Here is a 25,138-nt window from a genome sequence, read left to right as displayed (position 1 = left end):
GAATGAACCCCCTTCTGAAATATGTCACCTTTGAGCCCCCACATGCGCCAAAGTCACCAATGCCCCCAGAAGTGTGCGTGCCTTTGTGCACTCCAAGAAAAGAAGTGTGTCGAGAAAAACGAACAAAAGGTTGTTTTCCCCCCCGTCTCCGGCACTGTCACGTTTTGTGAAGTCGTTCTCAGAAAAAGCATTTGAACTAAAAAGACAAGTTATTCCTCCATGCTGAACAAAAACACTAAGCGAGGAGGTTCCATTCGTCAATATGCAGGTCTCTGATCAGCCGCAGCAAAATAAAGTGAAATGTTTCTTCTTGAAATCAGATAACCAGTTCAAGCTAACCGAGCTATGATGATCAAAAACAGAAGTGTGGTGTGTTATGAGCTCTAAAATAAAAACAGAAAAGCTTTTTTCTGAATGCGACATTAGATAGGCGCAGATTAGTGGCATGCAGACTGAAGCAAGGTATCATTCGGCTACAAAAACAAGTGATCAGGTGACAAAGCAACAGCTGCCAGACGGACGGGAATCGGCCTCTTACACACACTCTGTTGCTCCGGCACACTCTCTGGTTTTTTAGGACAAAAATCAGAAAACAGAACATTCATGTCTTTGTGGCTTGCAAACCTGAGCCGAGTTAGACTGAATTTCAAACGGCTGCTACGCCAAATGATGGATCTCTGAGTGTTTTTGGTCAAGTGCCAATGCGGGACTCCTCTTTTCCTTGATTTATACTCTAATTCTAAGACGTTAACAAAAACGTTCACCCCCAACTGAAAATTCTGTCATCCTTTACTCACCCTCATGACGTTCCAAACGTGTTCCTGTGTGACTTTCTGCCACCTGTGGAAAACAAAAGAAGATTTTTTTGGCATTGTTATTGGTATTTCTCACTGCCTGGTCATTACACAGACCCCATCTCATTAGATGAATACATATGAATTTGTACATTGCGATTTGTACGAAAAGCATTAAGTAAACTGAAATTTATGTCATTAATGACCTAATATTGTTCCACACCCGTAAGACTTCCGTTCATCTTCGGAACACAGTTTAAGATGTGTAATAGTGTATGCACACTATACTGTCCATGTCCAGAAAGGAAATCAAATCATCATCAAAGTAGTCCATATGTGACATCAGTTGGTTGATTAGAATCTCTTGAAGCATTGAAAATACATTTTGGTCCAAAAATAACAAAAACTATTAATTTATTCATATTCATTATTTATTCATACTTTATTCAATATATGATGATGTTTTTATTCCCTTTCTGGACATGGACAGTAGTGTGCATACACTCTCGGACTAAATATAAAATATCTTAAACTCATTAATGACATATATTTCAATTTTGGGTGAACCAACCCTTTAACCTTTAGTGGTGAGTAAACAGGTTTTACGAAAACGCACAAATTCATATTAGCCACCAATTCACAAAATGCAACCATGACGAGAAAGGAAACTCAAGCCAATGACATATAGCACATTTTCTGATTTTTGGTCTCAAGCTTATCAATTATAAGTGCGGACTGTTGCTGGCATATCTCTTCTGAGCTGATAAACCCATCCTCAATCGGATTCTCTGTCTACGAGATGCTGACAGTTCTATAATAATTTCCAGAAATGGCACATATGCAGAAAGCAGAACACAAACTCTTTGGAATGGCTTGACTCGCAAACAATTAAATTAAATGGGAATTTCATCCAACTCCAAAATAGGTTCAGCAAAGAACTTATCAAGAACCATTTTATAAAAGGATAGGTCACATAATCAATAAAACTCACAAACTGTATCACTTTATTTATTCTATTTCATGATAAAGAATATATTTTGAAAAAGGTCTCAGTGTTTCTTCCAACAGAATTAAAATTAGTGTGGCTTATTGTTCTTTTGAACCCCCTTTGACATTCAATGCTTGGACAAAAAGCCTACAGTTAAATGTTCTTGGCAATACCATCCCTTTTTTAGGGAAACTAGATTATGAAAAAAGATTACGGTATATAGATTAGGAAAAACGTAGGATGGGAATGATTATTTCATGCACAAGATGTAAAGTTCTAATGTAAAGTTCACTTTCAAACATAATGAGTTTTTCTATGCTATCTAATAGCAAAAAACCTTTTTGGTTTGTGCTTTTTTTAAGAGTGAAGATGGAGATTGTTGGTTACACACACTCCACACACTTACACACACTCTGTTGCTCCGGCACACTCTCTGGTTTTTAGGACAAAAATCAGAAAACAGAACATTCATGTCGTTGTGGCTTGCAAACCTGAGCCGAGTTAGACTGAATTTCAAACGGCTGCTACGCCAAATGATGGATCTCTGAGTGTTTTTGGTCAAGTGCCAATGCGGGACTCCTCTTTTCCTTGATTTATACTCTAATTCTAAGACGTTAACAAAAACGTTCACCCCCAACTGAAAATTCTGTCATCCTTTACTCACCCTCATGACGTTCCAAACGTGTTCCTGTGTGACTTTCTGCCACCTGTGGAAAACAAAAGAAGATTTTTTTGGCATTGTTATTGGTATTTCTCACTGCCTGGTCATTACACAGACCCCATCTCATTAGATGAATACATATGAATTTGTACATTGCGATTTGTACGAAAAGCATTAAGTAAACTGAAATTTATGTCATTAATGACCTAATATTGTTCCACACCCGTAAGACTTCCGTTCATCTTCGGAACACAGTTTAAGATGTGTAATAGTGTATGCACACTATACTGTCCATGTCCAGAAAGGAAATCAAATCATCATCAAAGTAGTCCATATGTGACATCAGTTGGTTGATTAGAATCTCTTGAAGCATTGAAAATACATTTTGGTCCAAAAATAACAAAAACTATTAATTTATTCATATTCATTATTTATTCATACTTTATTCAATATATGATGATGTTTTTATTCCCTTTCTGGACATGGACAGTAGTGTGCATACACTCTCGGACTAAATATAAAATATCTTAAACTCATTAATGACATATATTTCAATTTTGGGTGAACCAACCCTTTAACCTTTAGTGGTGAGTAAACAGGTTTTACGAAAACGCACAAATTCATATTAGCCACCAATTCACAAAATGCAACCATGACGAGAAAGGAAACTCAAGCCAATGACATATAGCACATTTTCTGATTTTTGGTCTCAAGCTTATCAATTATAAGTGCGGACTGTTGCTGGCATATCTCTTCTGAGCTGATAAACCCATCCTCAATCGGATTCTCTGTCTACGAGATGCTGACAGTTCTATAATAATTTCCAGAAATGGCACATATGCAGAAAGCAGAACACAAACTCTTTGGAATGGCTTGACTCGCAAACAATTAAATTAAATGGGAATTTCATCCAACTCCAAAATAGGTTCAGCAAAGAACTTATCAAGAACCATTTTATAAAAGGATAGGTCACATAATCAATAAAACTCACAAACTGTATCACTTTATTTATTCTATTTCATGATAAAGAATATATTTTGAAAAAGGTCTCAGTGTTTCTTCCAACAGAATTAAAATTAGTGTGGCTTATTGTTCTTTTGAACCCCCTTTGACATTCAATGCTTGGACAAAAAGCCTACAGTTAAATGTTCTTGGCAATACCATCCTTTTTTAGGGAAACTAGATTATGAAAAAAGATTACGGTATATAGATTAGGAAAAACGTAGGATGGGAATGATTATTTCATGCACAAGATGTAAAGTTCTAATGTAAAGTTCACTTTCAAACATAATGAGTTTTTCTATGCTATCTAATAGCAAAAAACCTTTTTGGTTTGTGCTTTTTTTAAGAGTGAAGATGGAGATTGTTGGCGGGCAGATTTCTCTCCATGACTCATGTGGAAGAAATCAATCTTGCTCAAGTATAAACAGAAAGTACATGATCAGTGAACTAAACAAACGCGTGTGTGCGTACCTAACGTCTCAAGAATGTGTGTCCTGTTGCGTAAATCTCCAACTCTTTTGGACGCAACCCCCAAAATGTAAGACATGCGTTAATAAAACTTTCATAAAGGGCACATGCCGAACGCCTGTGACCTGCCACGAGCCGAGAGAAAGCAGAGAAAGACAGGAAGTAAAATACGGGAGGGATGATTTGCAGAGCAAAGAAAGAACGGTATGAGAAATAAGGAGGAGGGGATATTAGTTGCCACACAGGCGGCAGATGCTCGCGTGCCTTTACAAACACCCACGGTGCCCTCTCGACCTGCGGCGCCGGAGCATTCCGCCGTGATTCCCTCCTCCCCCTGCGCTCCGCTTCCCCGCCGGTTTCCACGGCCCCTCTGCGAATTGCGACGTCCCACCTGCCATGCGCCATTGTGTGCGTGATCCTTTTTCATTTCAATGACAAAGTTAATTCCCCCACGCCCTCCCTCTCTTCCAGCCCGGGGTGACTTTACGACCACAGCTTGAAAATGCATCTCAAATCCGCCTGTCCAAAAAAAAAAAAAAAAAAAAAAAAAAAAAAAAAAGAAGAAGAAAAAAGCCATCTGATGAGAACATATGACGCCGCCAGATTTCAACACCCGCTCATATTGTAGGCCGTGTATGCTTAATTGGGCTGCTGCTGTAAAACTATTTACTTGATTATAGCTTTACAACACTCAACTGTTTGGACACTTTACGAACAAAGTAACACATGTCAGCTTTTAAAATTAAAAACGCGAAGATAAAGACTCGATCAATAGTTTAAAACATGTCTGCGTAATTTGGTTCCCATACAGACTATAGGAGTGCGCAGAACTGCACAGAAAAAAATAAAAACAAAAATAAAACACAGCATTAAACATAATCTATAAGACTACTCTTTTTCAAAGAAAGTTGGGTTATTTCATGCACTTAATTCTAGTATGTAAATAGCATATGTGATTAGCATCACAAGTTTAGTGCATCTGCTTTGGCACATGCTGCGTCTTCGCCTTATATGGCGTGTGAATAAAACCACCCACTTGTTTAAAATGCACTGACTTGAACTTCTTTGAGCATGAAATGTAATAAGCAAGACGTGATGAAATTACATTTCGAGGGTGACTTTCACACGAAAAGTTTCCCGAATAGATAAGAAACTGCGACTTGGATGAAACGTGCAACTTTAATTATGAGTGTGACAAACGCCCGAGGTTTAGATGGGAAGAAATCTGTCACCTGCGCTTTGGCTCTAGCATCCGTATGACAAATGATATATGATGACACATTCTTGACGACATACCGAAAACGCTAACTAAAATATTACACTGGCTTACAAAAATCAGTGATTGATGGGCTGTAGTCAGGGCCACTGCTGTGTTGAGCAGATTTGAGGAGCACGGCTTCAGACTTCAGCTGGCCCACGACAGATGGACAGCCACAGGTCACAGGACCGAATTTCAATGCATTCTCACGGTGCATCTCTTTTGTTTATCAGAACGCTTCTAGTATAAACATCACGATTCAACTCTTCCTGAATTTGTTGTAGAACTAATTCACATACAGATAAGCGCTGCGTGAACGAATGCGTGATGCGCAAAGGATAGATGCTTTATGGATAAAGTTCAAATGTGATTATAATAATGATAATAAACATACAGTGAAATTCAGTAATTCTGGAAGTGTGTCGCGAAAAGTTGTTTCTCGCAGGACTGACTTATATAAATACTGGTTTGGGTGTTTTGTGGACGTTTGAACCAGATGGCCGTGAAACTTCCAGAAGCTCATGTTTGCTTTTTGTTTGTGGGTGAACGCGCATGATGCTAATGCGGCAGAATCAGAGATGGTGAGTCGTAAAGTGGCATTGTGCACGCGGGCGAGTGTGACCTCTGTGAGAAATCACATTGACTGCGGGTTAAAGGGAGGTTGGGGGGATCCTTTTCACAACGCGCGATTCGCCACGCGCGCAAACTCCTCCAGCGAAACACAATAGCGCGCTGATGTGCTCTCTGATATCCTCCAGTTACCCTTCATCCTCAGAACTCTATGTATGGTTTTAGACATTTTATTATAAAGTTGGCTGTAAACTATTTTAAGTGGGCTACCGAGTAGCCTACAGACTGTAGGTTACATAGTACGCTATAAATGATAATGTATAACCTTTTTGCTTACTCGAGATTGTATGTTGGTGCAATAGGGATACGTTTTTAGATATTGGAACTCTGTAAAAGTTGCTGCCTTTTTAAATGTCCAAGTGAGTCCAGGGTGACATCTTGCAAGGATCGACCACAAATAGCTAAAAATGAAACTCTGAAAGCACATAAAACCGAGTAGTAAATGACAGAAATAACGAGTTAAATAGATGGAAATAAATATGTTATAATGATAAAAACATTTCTGAAGTGTGAAGTGTGCCAGGGTGACTTGAGAAATGTTGGACTTGAATAAGTGTCCTTTTTTTCTATTGTTATGGCACACTTCTGAAACTCTTTCCTCATGGCAAGATCTGCTTGCCAGCTTCACCTCAATCACTGCTCTTTCTTTCTTTCATTCTGCCTTTTCTTTTCTTTTCTTTTCAGGGATGTACAGCCGTGGGGCGAGGAGGGGAGGCTGGAGTTTGGAGAGGGTGGGGGCCGCAGTCTGAGGTGGGCTGCAAGGGGCCAGTCAGTATTCTCAGAGTCACAGACAGAGCACGCACACACACACAAGGAGCTGCGCCTCCCACACACCCGCGCACCAACTCACACACGGACAGACGAAGAGGAAAGTGGATGTGTGCAGCAGCATTACCGCGTCTTGATGCTTTCTCCGAGGCGCTGAAAACACACAGAGAGGGGAAGTGCTGGTTCCTCGACTCCATGTGCATATGAGGATTTATCATGCTTTAATTTACACCGAACAACCGACCAGCCAGTTTTCTCTGTGTGCGGAATAAGTACTTTGCGCACGGCTTCAAAAATGGGAACAACGAAATACTCCAGCGACAGGAATGTACTGTTTTGCAAGATGCTTCTGAAACTTATTCTTCTGGCGGTCGTGCTGCACAATGTTTCGGGGAAGACTTTAAAATACAAAGTTTTGGAGGAGCAGAGAGTTGGCACGGTCATTGCCAGACTGAAAGAGGATGTAGCCGGTATATTATCCAAACTCCCGAGCTCAGTGTCCCCGCGTTTCCGCGCGATGCAGAGAGGCAGCACCCCTCTACTCTCCGTGCGCGAGGAGGACGGAGAGATCAGCATCGCTACCAAAATCGACCGCGAGAAGCTCTGCGAGAAAAACTTAAACTGCACTATCGAGTTCGATGTGATCACTCTTCCCACGGAATACCTCCAGTTGTTTCACATTCAAGTGGAAGTGTTGGACATAAACGACAACGCTCCGCAGTTCTCGCGCGCCATAATCCCCATAGAGATCTCCGAGAGCGCGTCTGTTGGCACGCGCTTCCCTTTGGATAGCGCGTTAGACCCGGATGTCGGGGAAAACGCGCTGCACACCTACTCGCTCACTCGGAATAACTTTTTCAAAATCGATATCAGGACGAGAACGGATGGCGCAAAGTATGCAGACCTTGTTGTGATGAGGGAACTTGACAGGGAAACACAGTCCAGCTACCAACTACAACTCACAGCATCAGATTCTGGCGTGCCGCCGAAATCTGGCTCAACACTGCTTAAAATCAGCATATCTGATTCCAACGATAATAGCCCTGCGTTTGACGAGCAGGCTTACGTGGTCAACCTCCTGGAAAATTCATCACTGGGCACGCTACTGGTGGACCTGAACGCCACAGACCCAGATGAAGGCAATAATGGCAAAATAGTGTACTCTTTCAGCAGCCATGTGCCACCTAAAATCCTAGAGACCTTTAAAATCAATCCAGATAATGGCCACATCACTCTAATTAAGAAAGTTGACTACGAAACTACTTCCTCGTATGAAATAGATGTGCAGGCCCAGGATATGGGTCCCAACTCCATTCCAGGCCACTGTAAAATAATCATCAAAGTGGTTGATGTCAATGACAACAAGCCAAAAATCAACATCAATCTTATGACTCAGGGCAAAGAGGAGGTGGCCTACATCTCAGAGGCCTCCCCTGTCGATACCTTCATCGCATTAGTGCGCGTGGATGACAGCGACTCAGGCCTAAATGGTGAGGTTGTGTGCCGGCTTCATGGCCATGGGCATTTTCGCTTGCAGAAAACCTACGAGAACAACTACATGATTCTCACAAATGTTTCTCTGGACCGTGAGAAACGCTCTGAATATAGCCTGACCGTGATCGCTGAAGACCGTGGCTCGCCAAGCCTATCCACCATCAAACACTTCACAGTGCAGGTGCAGGATGAAAACGACAACCCTCCTCGCTTCGAAAAGAGCCGGTATGAAATCTTCAAGTCTGAGAACAATTCGCCCGGTGCATACCTGACATCAGTAGTGGCCACCGACCCAGATTTGGGTACTAACGGTCAGGTGACCTACTCAATTGTGGAGAGCCAGATCCAAGGTAGCTCTATTTCAACCTATGTGACCATCGACCCATCTAACGGGGCAGTGTATGCTCTCCGGAGCTTTGATCGGGAAGAAGTTGGCCGGATTTCGTTCACCGTGCAGGCGCGGGATGGTGGAGGCCCAGCTTCGCTGAGCAGCAACGCCACTGTTTTTCTCACTGTACTAGATGAAAATGACAACCCGCCCATCATCGTTGCTCCACTACTGATAAACCACACAGCTGAGGTGCCATTATGGCGGCATGCCGAGCCTGGTCATCTGGTGACAATCATCAAGGCCACAGATCGTGATGCGGGGGCCAACAGCGAGTTGACTTGCTCCTTAGTTGGTGGTAATGATGAAGGACTCTTTGTCATTGACCCACGCAGATGTGAGCTACGGACCAACGGAAGCGTAGATGCCTCTGGGCATGAGGGATTTGATCTCGCAATCCTAGTACAAGACAGAGGGGCATCGATTCGACTCTCAGCAAGGGCCATTCTGCACATTAGCCTGCGGGACTATCCAGAAAGCTACTCCCTGAACCCTTCAGACGTAAACAACCAATCGAGTCTAGACGTGTCTATGATCATCATCATCTCGCTCGGTGCCATCTGTGGCGTACTTCTCATTGTCATGGTGATGTTCGCAACCAGGTGCTCGAGAGAGCAGAAGGACCCGAGGCATTCCTATAACTGCAGAGTGGCTGAGTCCACCTACCAAAACCACCCCAAAAAACCTGCCCGGCAGATCCACAAGGGCGATATCACATTGGTCCCCACGGTTAATGGGACCCTGCCAGTGAGGGCCCACCCTCGCTCCCCGTCAGCCTCACCTGCCCCAGAGAGTCGTCAGAGCCACCACAGCCGCCAATCACTCAACAGCCTGGTCACCATCTCTTCTAATCACGTGCCAGAGAACTTCGCCCTAGAGCTTGCTCATGCCACACCACCCGTCGAGGTAAAAAAAAGTGTTCAGTAATTAGTATTTGTGAATTCAATGTGAACTCTTTATTCCTGACTATTTAATTCCCCCTAAACCAATATCCAATTTGTCTGTTTTATTTATAGCATGTTTATTTGTATATCCATAGATCGTTTTATCATGCTTAAGTATCCATCCATATCATTCCCTCATTCACCCCACCAACCCCCACCCCCATCACTACCATGGTTTGTCTGTATTTGTGTTGGTTTGCTGTCCGGTCTGCCATTATTCATTTTTATTTCCATTTTTTTCTTTCTTTATTTGTTCCCCGCCCTGTTTCTTTTTCTTTTTGGCTATAGCAAGTCTCACAGCTTCTGTCCATACTTCATCAGGGCCAGTACCAACCCAGACCCAGTTTCCGTGGCAACAAATACACCCGGAGCTACAGGTAACCAATCACACTTCAGCCTGTTGCCACCTTTACAGACCGTCCCACAGGGGGTTCAAAGTTCTAGTCCATGAGAGTCTGGACACCCTGGAGTACTTAAGTAACAGATGCTGACAATACATGACAGCCCTTCAAGTTAGCAAGTCAACTGCCCTTTAAATAAAGCCTTTTTGTTTGTTTATGCATAAACTGCCCCCTCCTTACGAGGCCATTTCATTTGTTTACTTCACCAATACAATTTTTTTTTTTTTTTTTTTTTTTTGCAATAGCTAATTTTTGTTCTCTGTCTCAAGGTATGCTTTGAATGAGATGGATAAGTTCAGCCTGAAGGACAGTGGACGAGGGGATAGTGAAGCAGGAGACAGTGACTGTGAGATGGGGAGGGAGTCTCCTCTACTTGGAGAAGGCTTCAATGAGCTCTTCACTCCTGATGGACACCACAGACTGCATCCAAGTAAGCTTATGAGGAGTCCTTTAGACTATAACTCTGACTTCATGCACCCCCCCCCCCCCCCAACACATACACACACACACACACACACACACACACACACACACACACGTACATGTCATGTTTCCATGTTTTATGGATTTCATACTGTACAAACTGTACATCCTATCTCCCTACACTGCCCCTGCCCCTAAACCTACCCATCACAGGAAATATTCTGCATTTTTACTTTCTCAAAAAAACTCCTTCTGTGTGATTTATAAGATGTTTTCCTCATGGGGACCTAAAAATGTCTCCACAAGGACAAGGATTTCGGATATTGCCATCTTTGTGGGGACATTTTTGTGGGGTAATCCCAACATAGGGATTACCAGGTCGCGCACACACACACGCGCATAGACACATACACACACACACACACACACACACACACACACACACACACACACACACACACACACACACACACACACACACACACACACACACACACCATTCAATAGGTGTAATAGTTTTTATACTGTACAAACCGTATTTTCTATCCCCCTACACTGCCCCTGCCCCTAAATCTACCCATCACAGGAAAGATTTTGCATTTTTACTTTCGCAAAAAAAACTCATCCTGTATGATTTATAAGCATTTTAAAAAATGGGGGCATTGGTAATGTCCTCATATTTCACCCTCTCCTTGTAATACCCATGTCATACCCATGCCATTATACACATTTGTGTCCTGACATTTCACAAAAACAAGCGCGCACACACACACACACACACACACACACACACACACACACATGCGCGAAAATTACCATGATTTTAAACATTTCAAAGGTATCTCTTCAAAATGGAACACCATATAAAACAAGAGTTTTAATGGGGGAAAAAAATGCAAACTTGATCTATAATACAACCATTAATGTGACTAGAACCAGAATTGGGTTGTGCATAGAGATGGGCCATTGATTTCTGTAAATCAGCATGTTTAATCATTCATTCTCTGCATGAGAGAGTGGGCTAAATGAGGGCCTGTTTCGCAAATGCACCAGATTGGGCATTTATTAACTCTAAGATGTATTATAAATGGCCTTTCAAAATTAATGGCGCTATAAACAGCCCCTAGAACATGAATGAGTAATGCCGAACATGTTCAATGAGTGCTATAAGTTCGCATATTTGATTTGTTTTGCATAGTCTCTAGAAAACAAAGCTGAGTCGGATGGAACTGGAAAGATTTGTTTAGTCATTTGGCTCCCAATTGATGTATTTGACTAGTTGAGGGTGTGTGCAGTTTTGAATGTTCTGCCTGAAAACACCGCTCATTAGCTAACTTCTTCCATCATTGCTTTTGTTTTCTTTCTGATCACTGTAGCAATGAAGCTGTGCACTGAAGAGTGTCGTGTGCTCGGTCACTCTGACCAGTGCTGGATGCCTCCATTGCCATCCCCAGCCTCCTCAGATTACCGCAGCAACCTCTACATCCCCGGAGAAGATCCCCAGCAGAAAGCCACCCCTGAAGCCCCGCAATCTGGTGAGTCAACACTGAGGAAAAAGAGTTTCTCCACGTTTGGCAAGGAGAGCGAGGAGGGAGAGGAGGAGGCAGGTGATGGGGAAGACCTGTGCGGAACGACTTCTCTGCTGTCTGAAATGAACAGCGTGTTCCAGAGGCTCCTCCCCTCCTCGCTGGATAATTACAACGAGACTAATGAAACTGAAAAGGCAACAGCCTGTGCTGCAGGGGTGGGGTCTTTGGAAAGAAGGAAGGGCCACTTACCTGGAAAGCCAAGCCCTGCCACTTATCAGCAGAATGTGGCTGTTTGGGCTGCTAATACACACTTCCAAAATCCTGGACATGGCCACGCCCCTGCTAGTCACATGACAGCCCTGGTGGCTCCGCTCCCCGCCCCTCTGCCAGCTCCCATGGCAACATCAGCCTCCTCTTCAAAATGGCTCCCTGCAATGGAAGAAATTCCAGAGAATCACGAGGAAGATGAGTTAGAGTCTGTGCTCGGCCATTTGCACGGAAAACGTTGCGACAGTCGCAGCGAAATTATGGACGCCAGCGAGCTGGTTGCAGAAATCAACAAACTCCTTCAAGATGTCAGGCAAAGCTAAAGACTAAACTTCTAAATCTCTCTCTCTCTCTCTCTCTCTCTCTCTCTCTCTCTCTCTCTCTCTCTCTCTCTCTCTCTCTCTCTCTCTCTCTCCAATAAAATAAAACATTTTTATAAGAGACAGAAGAGGAGAAAAATAAAATAAGATAAGAAAACAGAAAAACACAGAGACCTGCAATTGTCATTAAAGTTGCATTTCTGGATGTAATGTGTTTTGTGAATGCTAATTATCCAAATGATGTTTGTATTTTCTGGCTTTTGGCCACAGTGTACACAATGTGAGTGTATTTATCTTTGTATTTTAAAAATACAATTTGTAGTCTTTATATTTATATATGTGTATATACCTAAGTTAAAAAAATGTATATAAAGCTATCAGATTTCTATTTTTATATATGCATGTTGGAAAAATAATCAAGATCAACATGCCTTGGTGTAAATATTCTTATTTATGAAAAGGTTCTTTTTTGCTCTATTCAGTGTATTGTTATATATGAGTATAATATAAGTACATGGATATTATTGAGTGTGTTTTTTTGGTGGGGTGGGACAGGTATTGAAAGCATGTTTTAGGGGTGGGAATGGTATTTATAATGGTGTATACTTTGTGCCAACTTCTGTTTTACATTAAACAAATGACAAAATAAAGAGAAATGAAGATATGTCAAACATACACACTTGGTTTGACTTATATATATATATATATATATATATATATATATATATATATATATATATATATATATATGTGTGTGTGTGTGTGTGTGTGTGTGTGTGTGTGTGTGTGTGTGTGTGTGTGTGTGTGTGTGTGTGTGTGTGTGTGTTTCACTGTTAATACTGAAGTATTTTTGTAAAGTAGTTTATTTGTGGGCATGAAAAAGGTTTCCCAGTAAATTACAGTGGGTCTATGTGCTACTCCGTTTAGTTTTCATGTTCTTGAAATATCCAGTAAAATGGTAGTGTGCGGTTGTTTTCCTCCTCTTCACAGACAGATCTGGAGAGCAGCCTTGCAGGGAAAAGGACCATTTTTAGTCACTCTCATCAACGCTGCACTCGTAATGAGCGCCCCCTACTGACTGAAATAGTCCATATATATTTTTCATTAATGATTGAAAGGGTGCAAACTGTAAGAAGAATGCGCTCAGGGGTAATTGAGATAGACAAGAGAGAGATAAAACATATTGTTTTTGCACAAAAACGTAAAGTTAATGTGAACAACACTAAAGCAAAGGAAGTAGCCTATGTTTCACATATGCAGTGATCACAGAAGGAAAAATTAGATTCATTGTTCTAACTAGAGCCCCCTAGAGGCGGCATTGCAGAACAGCAGCCACCCAAATATCTCATTCACTCTCTGTGTTCCTGGCAAATTCCACGAATGCGGTGCAGTTTACTTTTTTGTTGTATCTGAGAACAAATAGCTCTAATAAAATATTACCAAATAAAAAAATTAACCTAGCACAAAGAGTCACTTAAATACATAAAACATCTGAATCAAACTATCACAATGTCATTATTCAGTTGAATTGATATTTCATTTTCTAATTTTCTTGTCAACATGTCATCGTTTTGGTAGTGACTGAAGACAACACATAATCCTTTATTTGGTACAGTTATGCAAATTATTAGTATTTTATAATTCTTTAGTAGCGTTTTAGAACGTAAGTTCAAATTCTGTGATGTCGCTAGCAAAACATCATTGTTACCTACCGAAAAGGTCTAGTCACAACCAAAACATGGGATGTTTTTTCAAAAATAAAGTATATTGAATTATAGTGTTATTATAGTGTTTTGTTCGATGTTAACCTTACAGGGATAGTTCCCCAAAAATTCTGTCATCATTTACTCACCCTCATGTTGTTCCAAACCTGTAAGAGTTTACACTATAATGGTTGCTTGGTTACAAACATTCTTCAAAATATCTTATTTTGTGTTCAGCAGAACAAAGACACTCTTACAGGTTTGGAACAACATGAGGGTGAGCAAATAATGAGATAATTTGAATTTTTAAAATAAAAAAACATACAACTTTAACATAGAAATCAGTATGATTAACTTTACGTCGTTTACAAAGAAAGATTGGATTAAAAATAAAACAAATCTTATACATTACACGTGTAATTGTTATTGATTTACCTGTACTTTTATAAAAAAAAAAATAGCAAAGGAAATATATTTACAAGGCAGATGTTAACAAAATCTTAATAGGTCCTTCTTATTAAATGATATATTATTGTGTTTCAGTAAAAGGCAAATTTGGGGAGAGAAAAAAAATGCGAAACTTTCTGAAAATACAATACAGACCTGCAAGATTACACTAAAAAAAAAACAACAACAACAAAAAAAAAAAAAAACGGTGCTATACTAAAAGTGATTCTTTGGCTTGTACCCTATGGAACCACTTTAAGTATAGCAGTGGTTCTTTAGCGGTTCATCACCAGTTCTTTGGGATGACTGAGGTACTATGTAGCACAGTTAACATATACAGAACCTGTTAAGACCCTGCAGGGTTCTTCAGCTGTTCTTTAGTGGTTCTTTGGGGTGGTAAAGGTGCTAGATAACACTACTGTCGTACAAAGAACTTTTCAAGCCCCTTTAAAAGTTCTTTACGTGCCAAAGAGCTACTGTTGGTGCCGTTTAGCACCATTAATGAGGAAGAAATACATATGGCACCTCTTATGGGTTTTCCATAGCACCATTTAATAAAGGTGCTGTAGAGCACCTTTAAAGATATGGTGCTATCTGGCACTAAAAGTGGTTCCCCTATGATTACAAGCCAAGAACCACTTTCAGTGCCAAATAGCACCAATTTTTGTTTTAGTGTACAGTAAATGTGTACCTGGAATATTTTTCAGTTTGCATAAATACATAATTTGTAGACAAAGACACAAAATGTTTCAAACTCTGACTTTGAACTAAATCTGCAGAATGGCCCTTAAATAGCAGACATTTTAAAGCAAATTAAAGAGCTAAAATCTTTCTGTCACAATTACCCAAGAAATAGCTGATAAACAGTTTGGAGTCATAATTTAGCTTGACCTTTTTCATCCAATTTCTCAATAACCAGCTTTACTTTCCTGCTATACTTAACAAGTGCTGAAATTATGCAAAACTGAATGCATAGTGATGACATTTAAAGGAGGATATGACTGAATGCGAGCTGTTATTTTGTAAGAATTTCTAAACTCAAACAAAATGCCCGTCCTATTTGAGTAGTTCAAGGAAAAAAAAAAAAAATTCTCTGACAGCTCACTTACATGCATATATTGGCCTTGACTTTCAGCTAAAAATGAAGACAAAAATCAAGAAGCAAAAAACGACTCTACTTTCAATCTCCCTCTCTCTGAGAGACTCTCACTCTTTTTATTCACTCGTACATCCCGTAACTTATTTACTTGTATGAGAAAAACACCATGATGTACCCCTAAGGACGCTGAGCGGACCTAATCTGCCTAATTTTGCAATCTTTTGTGCATTGTAATTCAATTCTACAGTAAACTTTTATTGCTTTAAATGAATAATTCATTCAGTTTCTCCTTTCCGTCTATCTTTTGCTGTGCCTTTTTTGCATCCGAGTAAACGTGCCATGTTACAACACACACATCGCATTTAAAGTCATGTCACTCTCGAGAGTTCTTGTCACCAAGTAGGTTGGCAAATTGACATAATTACTCAGGTGAGTTTCTGATTAGCTTGCAGTGGAGTTTCGAGAGTAAATTCATGTCTTCCTCTTCATCTCTCACGTCTCCACCGCTAAAAATACTCCTGTCACCTTCTTCCATCATTTTTAAGTCCTGAGGACAAGTCTGCCAACAGTTTCTTATCATTAACACTTTGTGTAAATGTGTGTGTGTAGTGGGTGGGCATGTGTGTGTGTGTGTGTGTGTGTGTGTGTGTGATAGCAGCAGCAATAACTGTGGGTGATTGTGAGTCTTTTAAAGTCTGAAATAGGTTTAGACTTATTTGCTTCCTAGAAAAGACATCCTTTTGTGTTCGCTCCTATATTTACCATTCTTGTTCTCCCCTCGTATCTCTCAGGTGGAACATATTTTATGACCAAATGCTTCCTCCCATGATGCATAATGAAAACGCCAAAACATCTGTGGCTCTTCAGTGCAGCTGTTGGCCAGAGTGCCGCCGTATGTGTACTTTTGTGTGTTTTGTCTGTATAAATGACACTTTTGGTAGCCGGCCAGCTTTTCAGTAAAGCATGGCAAATTACAAGAATGGCATGAGCTGGTGTGTTTAATGGTCCAGAAGTGCCAATGGCTGACTTGTGTCTCTTTCAGGTGTACATCCAAGCACGACAACCTCTATCGATGGACTTTCTTTCTTCTGTGGAACACAAAATAATATAGCTAGAAAAAAAGTCTGTGTTTTTATACAGTGAAATTCAATGACTGATTATATGGAAAAACACAGCAATCTCCAGAATGTATTCTTTTATGTTCCACAAAATAATGAAAGTCAAATAGGTTTAAAATGGCACGAGTGTAAGTAATTAATAACAAAAAGTTTCATTTTTGGAGGACCTGTCCCTTTATTTGAAATACTGAATGCGTTTCAACATGGACGTTTGAAACTAAATGTCATTTACTGCAGGACTATTTCAAAAACGTATCAAGTGTTGTTTTTAACTAACCTCTTCAAGAATTAAAAAATGTCTTTATCCATTAAAGTATCCATTTACTTATAAATACAGCCATTTTTGTTCTCCGTCAAATGAACAAGAGCACACTTGGCATTTTAAATTGTCTCATTAATTCTTGTCTAATAAGTGTGCATATTAATATAGAGCTCTTGAGCCAGAAAGGTTGCGGCGTTTTCCATTCCGGCTTCTGGGTTCATATGTGTTTAAAAATCTTTTAAGATAAACAGACTGATGAATTGTTTGGTTACATACTCATTTCTGACCTCTGTTCCTAAGCATAAAAGTCATTTATCTAATGAGAATTATGCTGTGTTGCTGAACACTACCATTGGACATTAGAGCTTCATTCTCCTTTGTCAATTTACAACTATTTATATTTAGTAATAGTAGTGATTTTAGCCAGGTACACATACACACTCTTTCTTTCTCAAAAAAAGGTACCTTTAGGGGTAAAACAGCTTGTCAGTAGGTAAGTAGGGCCATCTTTGTATCTCATTTACCACTAAACGTTTCATAGCATTACCTTTTAGTCTGTACACAGCTCTTGGCACCTTAGATATTGCACAAAGTTGCACCGATAAAGGTGGGATTTTTGCTAAATGTTTTCTGGCAGTGTAATAGGCCAGTGTGAGAGGCCAAAATGTTGAGCACTATGACCATGCAGCAAAGCCTAGAATTACTTCCCTGAGGAAAGTCTCTTCCAAATGATTATGTGCTTAGAAAGCAGTAACACACATAATGTATGTATGCATGTATCGGCATTTAATGGAGTGCACAGCTGTACGACCCGAGAGCTCATGAGAAAAACATTATTGTTCGTCGTCCATAATGCATGTTCCGTTAAATTCCGGCATATATGCTGACAGGAGTATGTTTGACTGACATAGGTGTGTGTGGTGCTGTATGTTGGATAGCACTGGTTCTAATTTTCAACACTAGATGGCATTATTTCTACAGATGCCTTCACTTTCCTATGCCTGACATTGCATTAATATGCACATCCAGTCAGTCATTACCATTGGCTGGGTTACTTATCAGTTCATTAAAAAATATAAAGCTGCCCAGCAGACTAACCACATGGAGATCTATGGGATCCCTGCAAGCTGAATAGCAAAATCAATGCGGTCATTCTATGAAAGGCATTATTGATATGATATGCCTATATTAATATAAAAGCAATTCTGTCGATATTAAAAGGCATGGTTTATGTCTCTCACTATCAGTAAAATTGACATTATATTAATCTGAGCTGTGGCCTACAGGCAGACAGCTATTAATCTTTGATGTGGAGAAGGATGACAGGTGATATTCCAAAAAGTTATTTAGCTTAATGAGAGACAAGCTAACGCTTTCCAGTCTCCCACAGTCCAAAAACATAACAAACCTCAAAGATGTATGTGCATATCATACGCAAGCAACACACCAAGAAACATTGTAAACAAACCTCAAAGACACACGCAGGCAGGCAGGCAGGCAGGCACGCACGCACACAAAACACACACACACGCACACATTTGTTTATGTGAAACACAAATATTTATAATGACATGGGTATGACATAGGTATTACAAGGAGAGGGTGACTTATGAGGACATTATCCATGTCCCCACTTTTAAAAAAATGCTTATAAATCATACAGGATGAGTTTTTTTTTAGAAAGTAAAAATGCTAAATCTTTCCTGTGATGGGTAGGTTTATGGGCAGCTAGGGGCAGTGTAAGGGAATAGAAAATACGGTTGGTACAGTATAAAAACTATTCACAAAAACGTACACACACACACACACACACACACACACACACACACACACACACACACACACACACACACACACACACACACACACACACACACACACACACACATTTTTGTTTTAAAATAAATTCAAATAGAAAACAGCTATAATAATATTTCACTATATTACTTTTACTCTATTTTTGACCAAATAAATACAGTTAAAATCTTACCAACCCCAAACTGCTGAATGGTAGTATATAGTGCCTAGGCTGGGAAGAAATAAGCGAAAGAGAGAACGAGAGAGCATTTAGGCTTTTCTCAGCCACTCATTTCCAGCCATAACTCAGTTAATGCAAGTTGCCTTGAAAAACAAGAGACCAAAGACCAAAAGATGGGGAACCTTAAATCAAATCTAATACTAATTAGTGATAAAACACACACACACACACACACACACACACACACACACACACACACACACACACACACACACACACACACACACACACACACACACACACACACACACACACACACACACACACACACACACACACACACACACACACACACACACACACACACACACACACACACACACACACACACACACACACACACACACACACACACACACACGCACCCTCTCCAATAACAGCACATTAAGATTGTAAAATCATCGGGAGGACATGTGCTCGTTCAGGCAATGAATAACCTCCATTGAATGTGAAATCTCTTTTCGATTTCATGAAATTAAGATTGACCTCTACTGCCTTTTTAGTCATGGCTTAGTAAATATGTCCCTGTTAATTATTGCCTTATGTAAGGTCATTAAGATGAGTTATTTTGTCACAGTTTGGTTTGAGTTAAAGGGTCAAACTTTAGCGGTTCTCAATTGTAATGTAACACACATCACGTTGTAGTCTCGCTAAGAATTAACAAACCTGCTGACCGTAGTGACCCTGATCAGCAAACGGCGATCGATGTGCCACAACAGCCATTCGTGAGGCAGTGGCCCCTGTGCGACCTGGCAAAAACAGAGGCATTGAGGAAAATGAATTAGCACTTGTATCCTGTACAGCGAAGCTCTTCACATGGCTGACTGCAGAATGCGTGTACATAGATAGACAGGCAGATAGAAAGATAGAGAGAGACATAGTTCATTGATCTCTAAAGTGAAATTCAGCATGTATAAATCTCAGAATTGTAACCGCATCAGAGGTAATCTGACTGGGAGCTAAAATGTGCTGAGGTGGGCTTTGTAAGTCTGCGTGTGTGTATTTGTGCACCTTCATGCATCGTCTCAGTCAAATAACTGGGAGGAGGGCAAATGAGAAATGATAGAACAAAAGGATGTTTCCCATCAGTCCTAGTGATCGCTTATCAGCAGCTCATTTAAACAAAAGCACTTTAATACAAAACAGTTCGACCTGGCAATATGAGTTCAGCTCACAGATCAACATTTCCATTATCGCATGCTCTCTTTCGCAAACACACCTCGTATAACACTTTCTTAAATGTATATGCAAATTGGAGATTTGACATATTTTACATAATTTTAGATACATTACGATTTTTAACACCTTGCTGTAAATGTTCTCTTGATTTTTAAATTAACACATTGAGCCTAAAATTTCACATTATTCTTAGGGTGAGAATAACCCTTTTTCTTTCAATTGCAATAATTAAGCAAATGCCTGTCTGTTGAATATTTATGCTACAAAACAAAACAAACTTGCAAAATTGAGGCAAATTTAGAACCACCACATGTAGCCTACTTAGATATAATAACTTAATTCTTCATTCTGCTTCTGCTGCCATTTATACTAACTTTGTATAAATGCGTTTATTTATACCCCACATGCGAGCGGTAACTCAATATTTATGCTGTGCGGGGTGCGGGTAAACATTTATTGAGAAATGACACACAACTCAAACAATGAGTGCATTTGCGAGCTCTCTATTTCCCATTTTAAACAATTTTCACTTCAAACTACCGAAGCAGCGTTGTATTGCTCCAGATGGGAGGCGAATGAAGGCTTTGTTCGCTTGTGTTTACCTTTTCTCCTCACATCGCATTAGCAAGCTAACAGATTCAGCTGTCTTAACAAACGGATAAGTGAAAGCTCAAGGTCCCCATACGTTCTTTTGCTACCCAGAATCCCTTTCTGAAGCAAAAATGAACACTTATCTTTGTTGACAGCGACGGCCCCGCTTGCAAGCGTGTCCATTAACAATCCTTTTGATTTTCTTTGAGGTAAACGCCAGCCAGGCCCTTCGAAACCCCTCGCCGCTGATGACCTAGAAAAGTATGGTGTGATCAATAGAGCTAAAAACAAAAAGATTGTGTAACACTGCCCTCTTTGCAATTGATATTTCGTTTCCTCGGGCTAGGTGAAATGTATTTGATTTTCAGTAAAATTGATGCTCTGCAGAGCATTCGCTTCATAATGATGCTCACATTATTAAAGCGTGTCCTGAAACTTGCCATTCACACTACGCGGCTCGTCCGTTAGTCAGTCGAGGCGGTGACTCATCATAATGAGACAATAAAAATTCAACGTCTGTATTTACTGTGATAATTCTGCTCAGGGAGCGTCTCAGTGGAGCCGTTAGCCTACGGCACACTACAAGGTTTTAGAGTCGGGACGCAGATGTGCTTTAACCTGCGGATAACAACAAAGCAAACAAATGGCACATTTAACACACTTTTAACCTGAGCCAGGAGTAGTAACCTTTAATCACAGCATAGTGGAAAGGACATAGTCTACGGTGTTTGTGGGAACTAAAACTAGGTTAAACCCAAACCCCTCTGTTTCAGATAGCCTACCTCTTCTCTCAGGCCAGACAGTTAATGCTAGCTGCCCGATATGACAGCCATGTCTCTCTCCACGGACATGGGTCGCATATTTTTAGCGCATTCACATTTATTTATTCAGAGTTTTTGGCACACAGGATAAACCGACCTCCTCAAGAGACTACATCACATTCTCTAGAAGGGCTTAGAGAATTGCTCGTATGCTGTACCTGTTATAACAATTACTGAGGGAATCCGGATTCAGACCCTGAGGAGAATATTAGGCTTTTGTGGGGATCTACGTGTGCAAGGTTTAATTTTAGTCATCTGTATTCATGAAAATGACATTTGGATTGGTGACAGTGTCTCAGCATGCTACATGGGAAAAAAATAATAATAATATCAAATTTCACAGTGCAATTTGGCAAGGTAATATTGTTCAGATTGCTTTGATTTGGCTGCACAAACTTATATTCAAATATAATACAAATATTCAACATTTTTTACAGGCATGTTAATTATGTATGGATTATGGAATCGTGTGTTCTCTCTCTCTCTCTCTTCAGTGTTGAACATGTCAGTCTGGCGTGTGGTCTAGTTATGTCAAAATGAATGACTTGACTGTCACCACCTAATATTCAACTACACAGGAATGACAAAGAACAAAGTTTCTAAAACAAACTCACAAAGCCATCAATGAGTTCACTTGCTTTAAAGCTATTTAAAGAAAGCAAACTTGCTATTTGCAATAAAGTTTTCGCATTTTAAGAGGGATTGAAGGAACGGTATGTAAGAAATGTATTTCAATAAATCATAAAAGGCCCCGATATGTCACTAGACATTAAGAAATCTTGTTCATTTCAAATACTTATATCACGGACAACAGTAGTCCGGCCAGGATATTGTCATTTAAAAGTTGTTGTTGCAGCCCTCAACTGATGTTGATGTTGAGATGTTGTGTTTTGGCCTGAAGCTCCGCCCTCCACCTATCTACCAATCACAAAGTCAGTAGTGTTTCAGCATTCGGGTTGCCAGCTCTGCTCTAGTTAGCACAGCTGGAGTTACAAATGTTCCTGTGGATCCTACAGCTAACCTCAAGTCAGGGGGAGGGGGAGAGGGGATACACCGCTCTACAGTCATTTTAAAGTCATTGCAGTATCAGTTTTGGCCACAATCTTAAAGATACAAATCCTTTAAAATAAATGTTTAGCCTGGATGCCAGCCGAATTTAGCCCCGCCCAGAAAATTTGAGGTCGGGCAATTCAGTCTGGACTGGATCCATTGAGAAGTAATTATGCCCAAACATAAAACTGTTCGGACCAATCAAATCGTCTGGACGGGCTTTATACAATGATTGACAGATAACGCAACGTATCCACGTTATCAAAAACCGTTTAGGTTGAATTCGTTCAAATCATAAACAGGGAACTTGTTCGTATAGGCATTTACCTTTACTATTTCTCTCAAAAATGATGTTTGTGTTAGTAAATACTTTGTGTATCCTTTTTTTATTATTATTATTTTCTTTACAAAGAATGTTTACACTAATCTTCGTTTTCCAGCGTGCGTGCAGTTGAGTTGTGTTGACGTTAGTGATGCGTCATTCATATCGATTCGTTCTTTTTGAACTAATCTTAAATATGACTCGGGAACAACGAATTGTCTCAGAGAGTGATATTTGTTTATTTTGTGTTGACCATGTATGTGCTACAAACCATCGGTTCTGGACAGGATCTTCTGCACTCAGCCTATGGGGCTGTGAGAAAGAATGACCTGAACCTTAAACCTTGAGAGCTGAACTAATCGATTCTTTTTTCGGGACTGCATGCATTGCTTATAGGGCTGTTACGGCCCAGATCAGACACTGATTACGAAACTAATGACTCAAACCCGAAGACAGTAGAGACGTAACGTCACTAATCTTTCCAGTGAACAGACGTGATTAAATGTGAAGTGACAAAAGAGAGAACGACTCGGATTCAGAGGTGAGGTGAGGTGAACTAACAGACTGTAGCATGAAGACCTAGGTGAGCAATTCATGAATCATTTCCTAAAGTTTGCATTAGCTTATAATTTATTTTTCATTCCAAATGTGATCAATGTTTGCATACGTACTAGATGTGTTGGGGAATTTAACATGGGACATTTTAATTATATTCTGCTGAAATGAACGAAATTACTTGAAAAAGATTTGTTCATTTTGCTGAACGAGATTCAAAGATCCAAGTCCCTAAAATGATCTGAACTTCACTCCACTATGTGTCGCTCAACATATGTCACTTACTCCGTTGCTCTGATTGGTTGTAGGTCTAACCAATTGAGTTCTTTCCTGGTTCGGTTGAAACACGCCCCAATAATCACATCCCAATGGAGCAGCTTCAGACTCATATCCTAACTAGAATTGAGTATGACCACGTCAGGATAATACACCATTAAAAAATGAACTTGCACTGCTGTTAGCTGCACTTAAATTGTACTTGTTCACATTACTTAAAATAACTAATGTAACTAAATGAACTTTAATTTACTGAGTTGTTTTGACTAAAATGAGAATTGTCAGCTTTACTTAATAAGTGTTTGTTCGGTCAACTTAACATTATTGAGTGAAACGAACAAACTGGCCAGTGGATCTGTAGTTCCCATGTTTGCTAGAGACTGCTTTAGTGTTTTATGTGTTTTTTAGTAAAAGGAACGATGTTTTTAGTGTATGTTAGTTTTTAATCTTCAGTTATGTTGGACACTTAGGAGGAGTTTCTGTAATTGTTGTTACCATTATGCAGAAGAGTGGTGCCTGTGTTTAGGCTGTGGGACTCATATACACAAATTTACTGGATGGACGGCCTGCCCTCAATTTTGTTTTTAAACATTCACTTGTAGAAGTAGTAGTTCATTGAATAAGGTAAATTAAATCGATACATGTGTTCACCTAACATAATAAACTTTTAAAGATGTAACATTACATTATTAAGTAAACTACACTACATATATACATTATATGTAACTGACAAATTCAAATGGTTTGTTTTACTCAAAGAAATTTTGTCAGCTTTACTTGACATTCTTTTGTTCATGGCATACTGTATGTTTAAAGACCTTACAGATTTTTGGCTAAAATACACATTTAAATGGTTATTTAAATACACTATTTATATGTGTCCGTGGATTTCATTCACAATACACATCTTTAAAAGATGTTTTGATTTATGGCGTGATAAAAAGTAGATATCCAAAATTCACTGTGAAAACCTTTATGTCAGCAAAATAAACCAATATTTTACTTTATGCAATATTCATATTCCCTTTCAAATGTATGCAAAATAGTGCATATTTATAATGGATAATATATAATTTGCATATTTTAAATCCTATTAAAAAAAAACTAATAAAAAAAACGCATAATACAAAACAATTGTCTTAATCTACTGTGATTAATCAACTTGAGAGTATTTTACTGTAATAATTCACCGTAGTCTCATAAAGTTGCGTTCAATGTGGATCCGGTAACCGCATTGCTCGGCAAACTCACAACCAGTGAATATACCTCATGTTGTGAAAAAGGCATCTGTACCTGAAAATGTTGCTTTTGTGTGATGCTGCATCCTTGCTGTGTTTCAGTA

The 25,138-nt window shown here is 39.8% G+C and overlaps 1 protein-coding gene and 1 long non-coding RNA gene across 3 annotated transcripts in view; one reads left to right on the top strand and one right to left on the bottom strand.

Moving 5' to 3' along the window:
• Nucleotides 1-2,445: 2,445 nt before the first annotated feature.
• Nucleotides 2,446-25,138, bottom strand: part of LOC137092838 (uncharacterized) — a 108,981-nt gene continuing 86,288 nt past the window's right edge. The window contains exons 2-4 of the long non-coding RNA XR_010908349.1: nt 19,669-21,025; nt 11,998-12,177; nt 2,446-2,489 (exon numbers count right to left, since the gene is read on the bottom strand). This is a non-coding gene — a long non-coding RNA (uncharacterized lncRNA). The remainder of the gene's footprint in view (nt 2,490-11,997; nt 12,178-19,668; nt 21,026-25,138) is intronic.
• pcdh18b (protocadherin 18b) lies at nt 6,572-12,424 on the top strand. Of its 2 annotated transcripts, none has more exons than XM_067457325.1 (4): nt 6,572-9,357; nt 9,717-9,772; nt 10,066-10,226; nt 11,596-12,424. In XM_067457325.1, the coding sequence occupies exons 1-4, from the start codon at nt 6,865-6,867 to the stop codon at nt 12,336-12,338; spliced, it is 3,453 nt and encodes a 1,150-aa protein (XP_067313426.1). In that variant the 5' UTR covers nt 6,572-6,864; the 3' UTR covers nt 12,339-12,424. The 2 variants fall into 2 exon arrangements, with proteins under 2 accessions (XP_067313426.1, XP_067313425.1); XM_067457324.1 differs by having other exon boundaries at nt 9,684-9,772.

The sequence above is a fragment of the Pseudorasbora parva genome, chromosome 11 (genome assembly GCF_024679245.1).
Source record: "Pseudorasbora parva isolate DD20220531a chromosome 11, ASM2467924v1, whole genome shotgun sequence".
Classification (NCBI taxonomy): domain Eukaryota; kingdom Metazoa; phylum Chordata; class Actinopteri; order Cypriniformes; family Gobionidae; genus Pseudorasbora; species Pseudorasbora parva.
The sequence above is the reverse complement of the archived record's forward strand: the minus strand, read 5'-3'. Positions and strand labels throughout refer to the sequence as shown.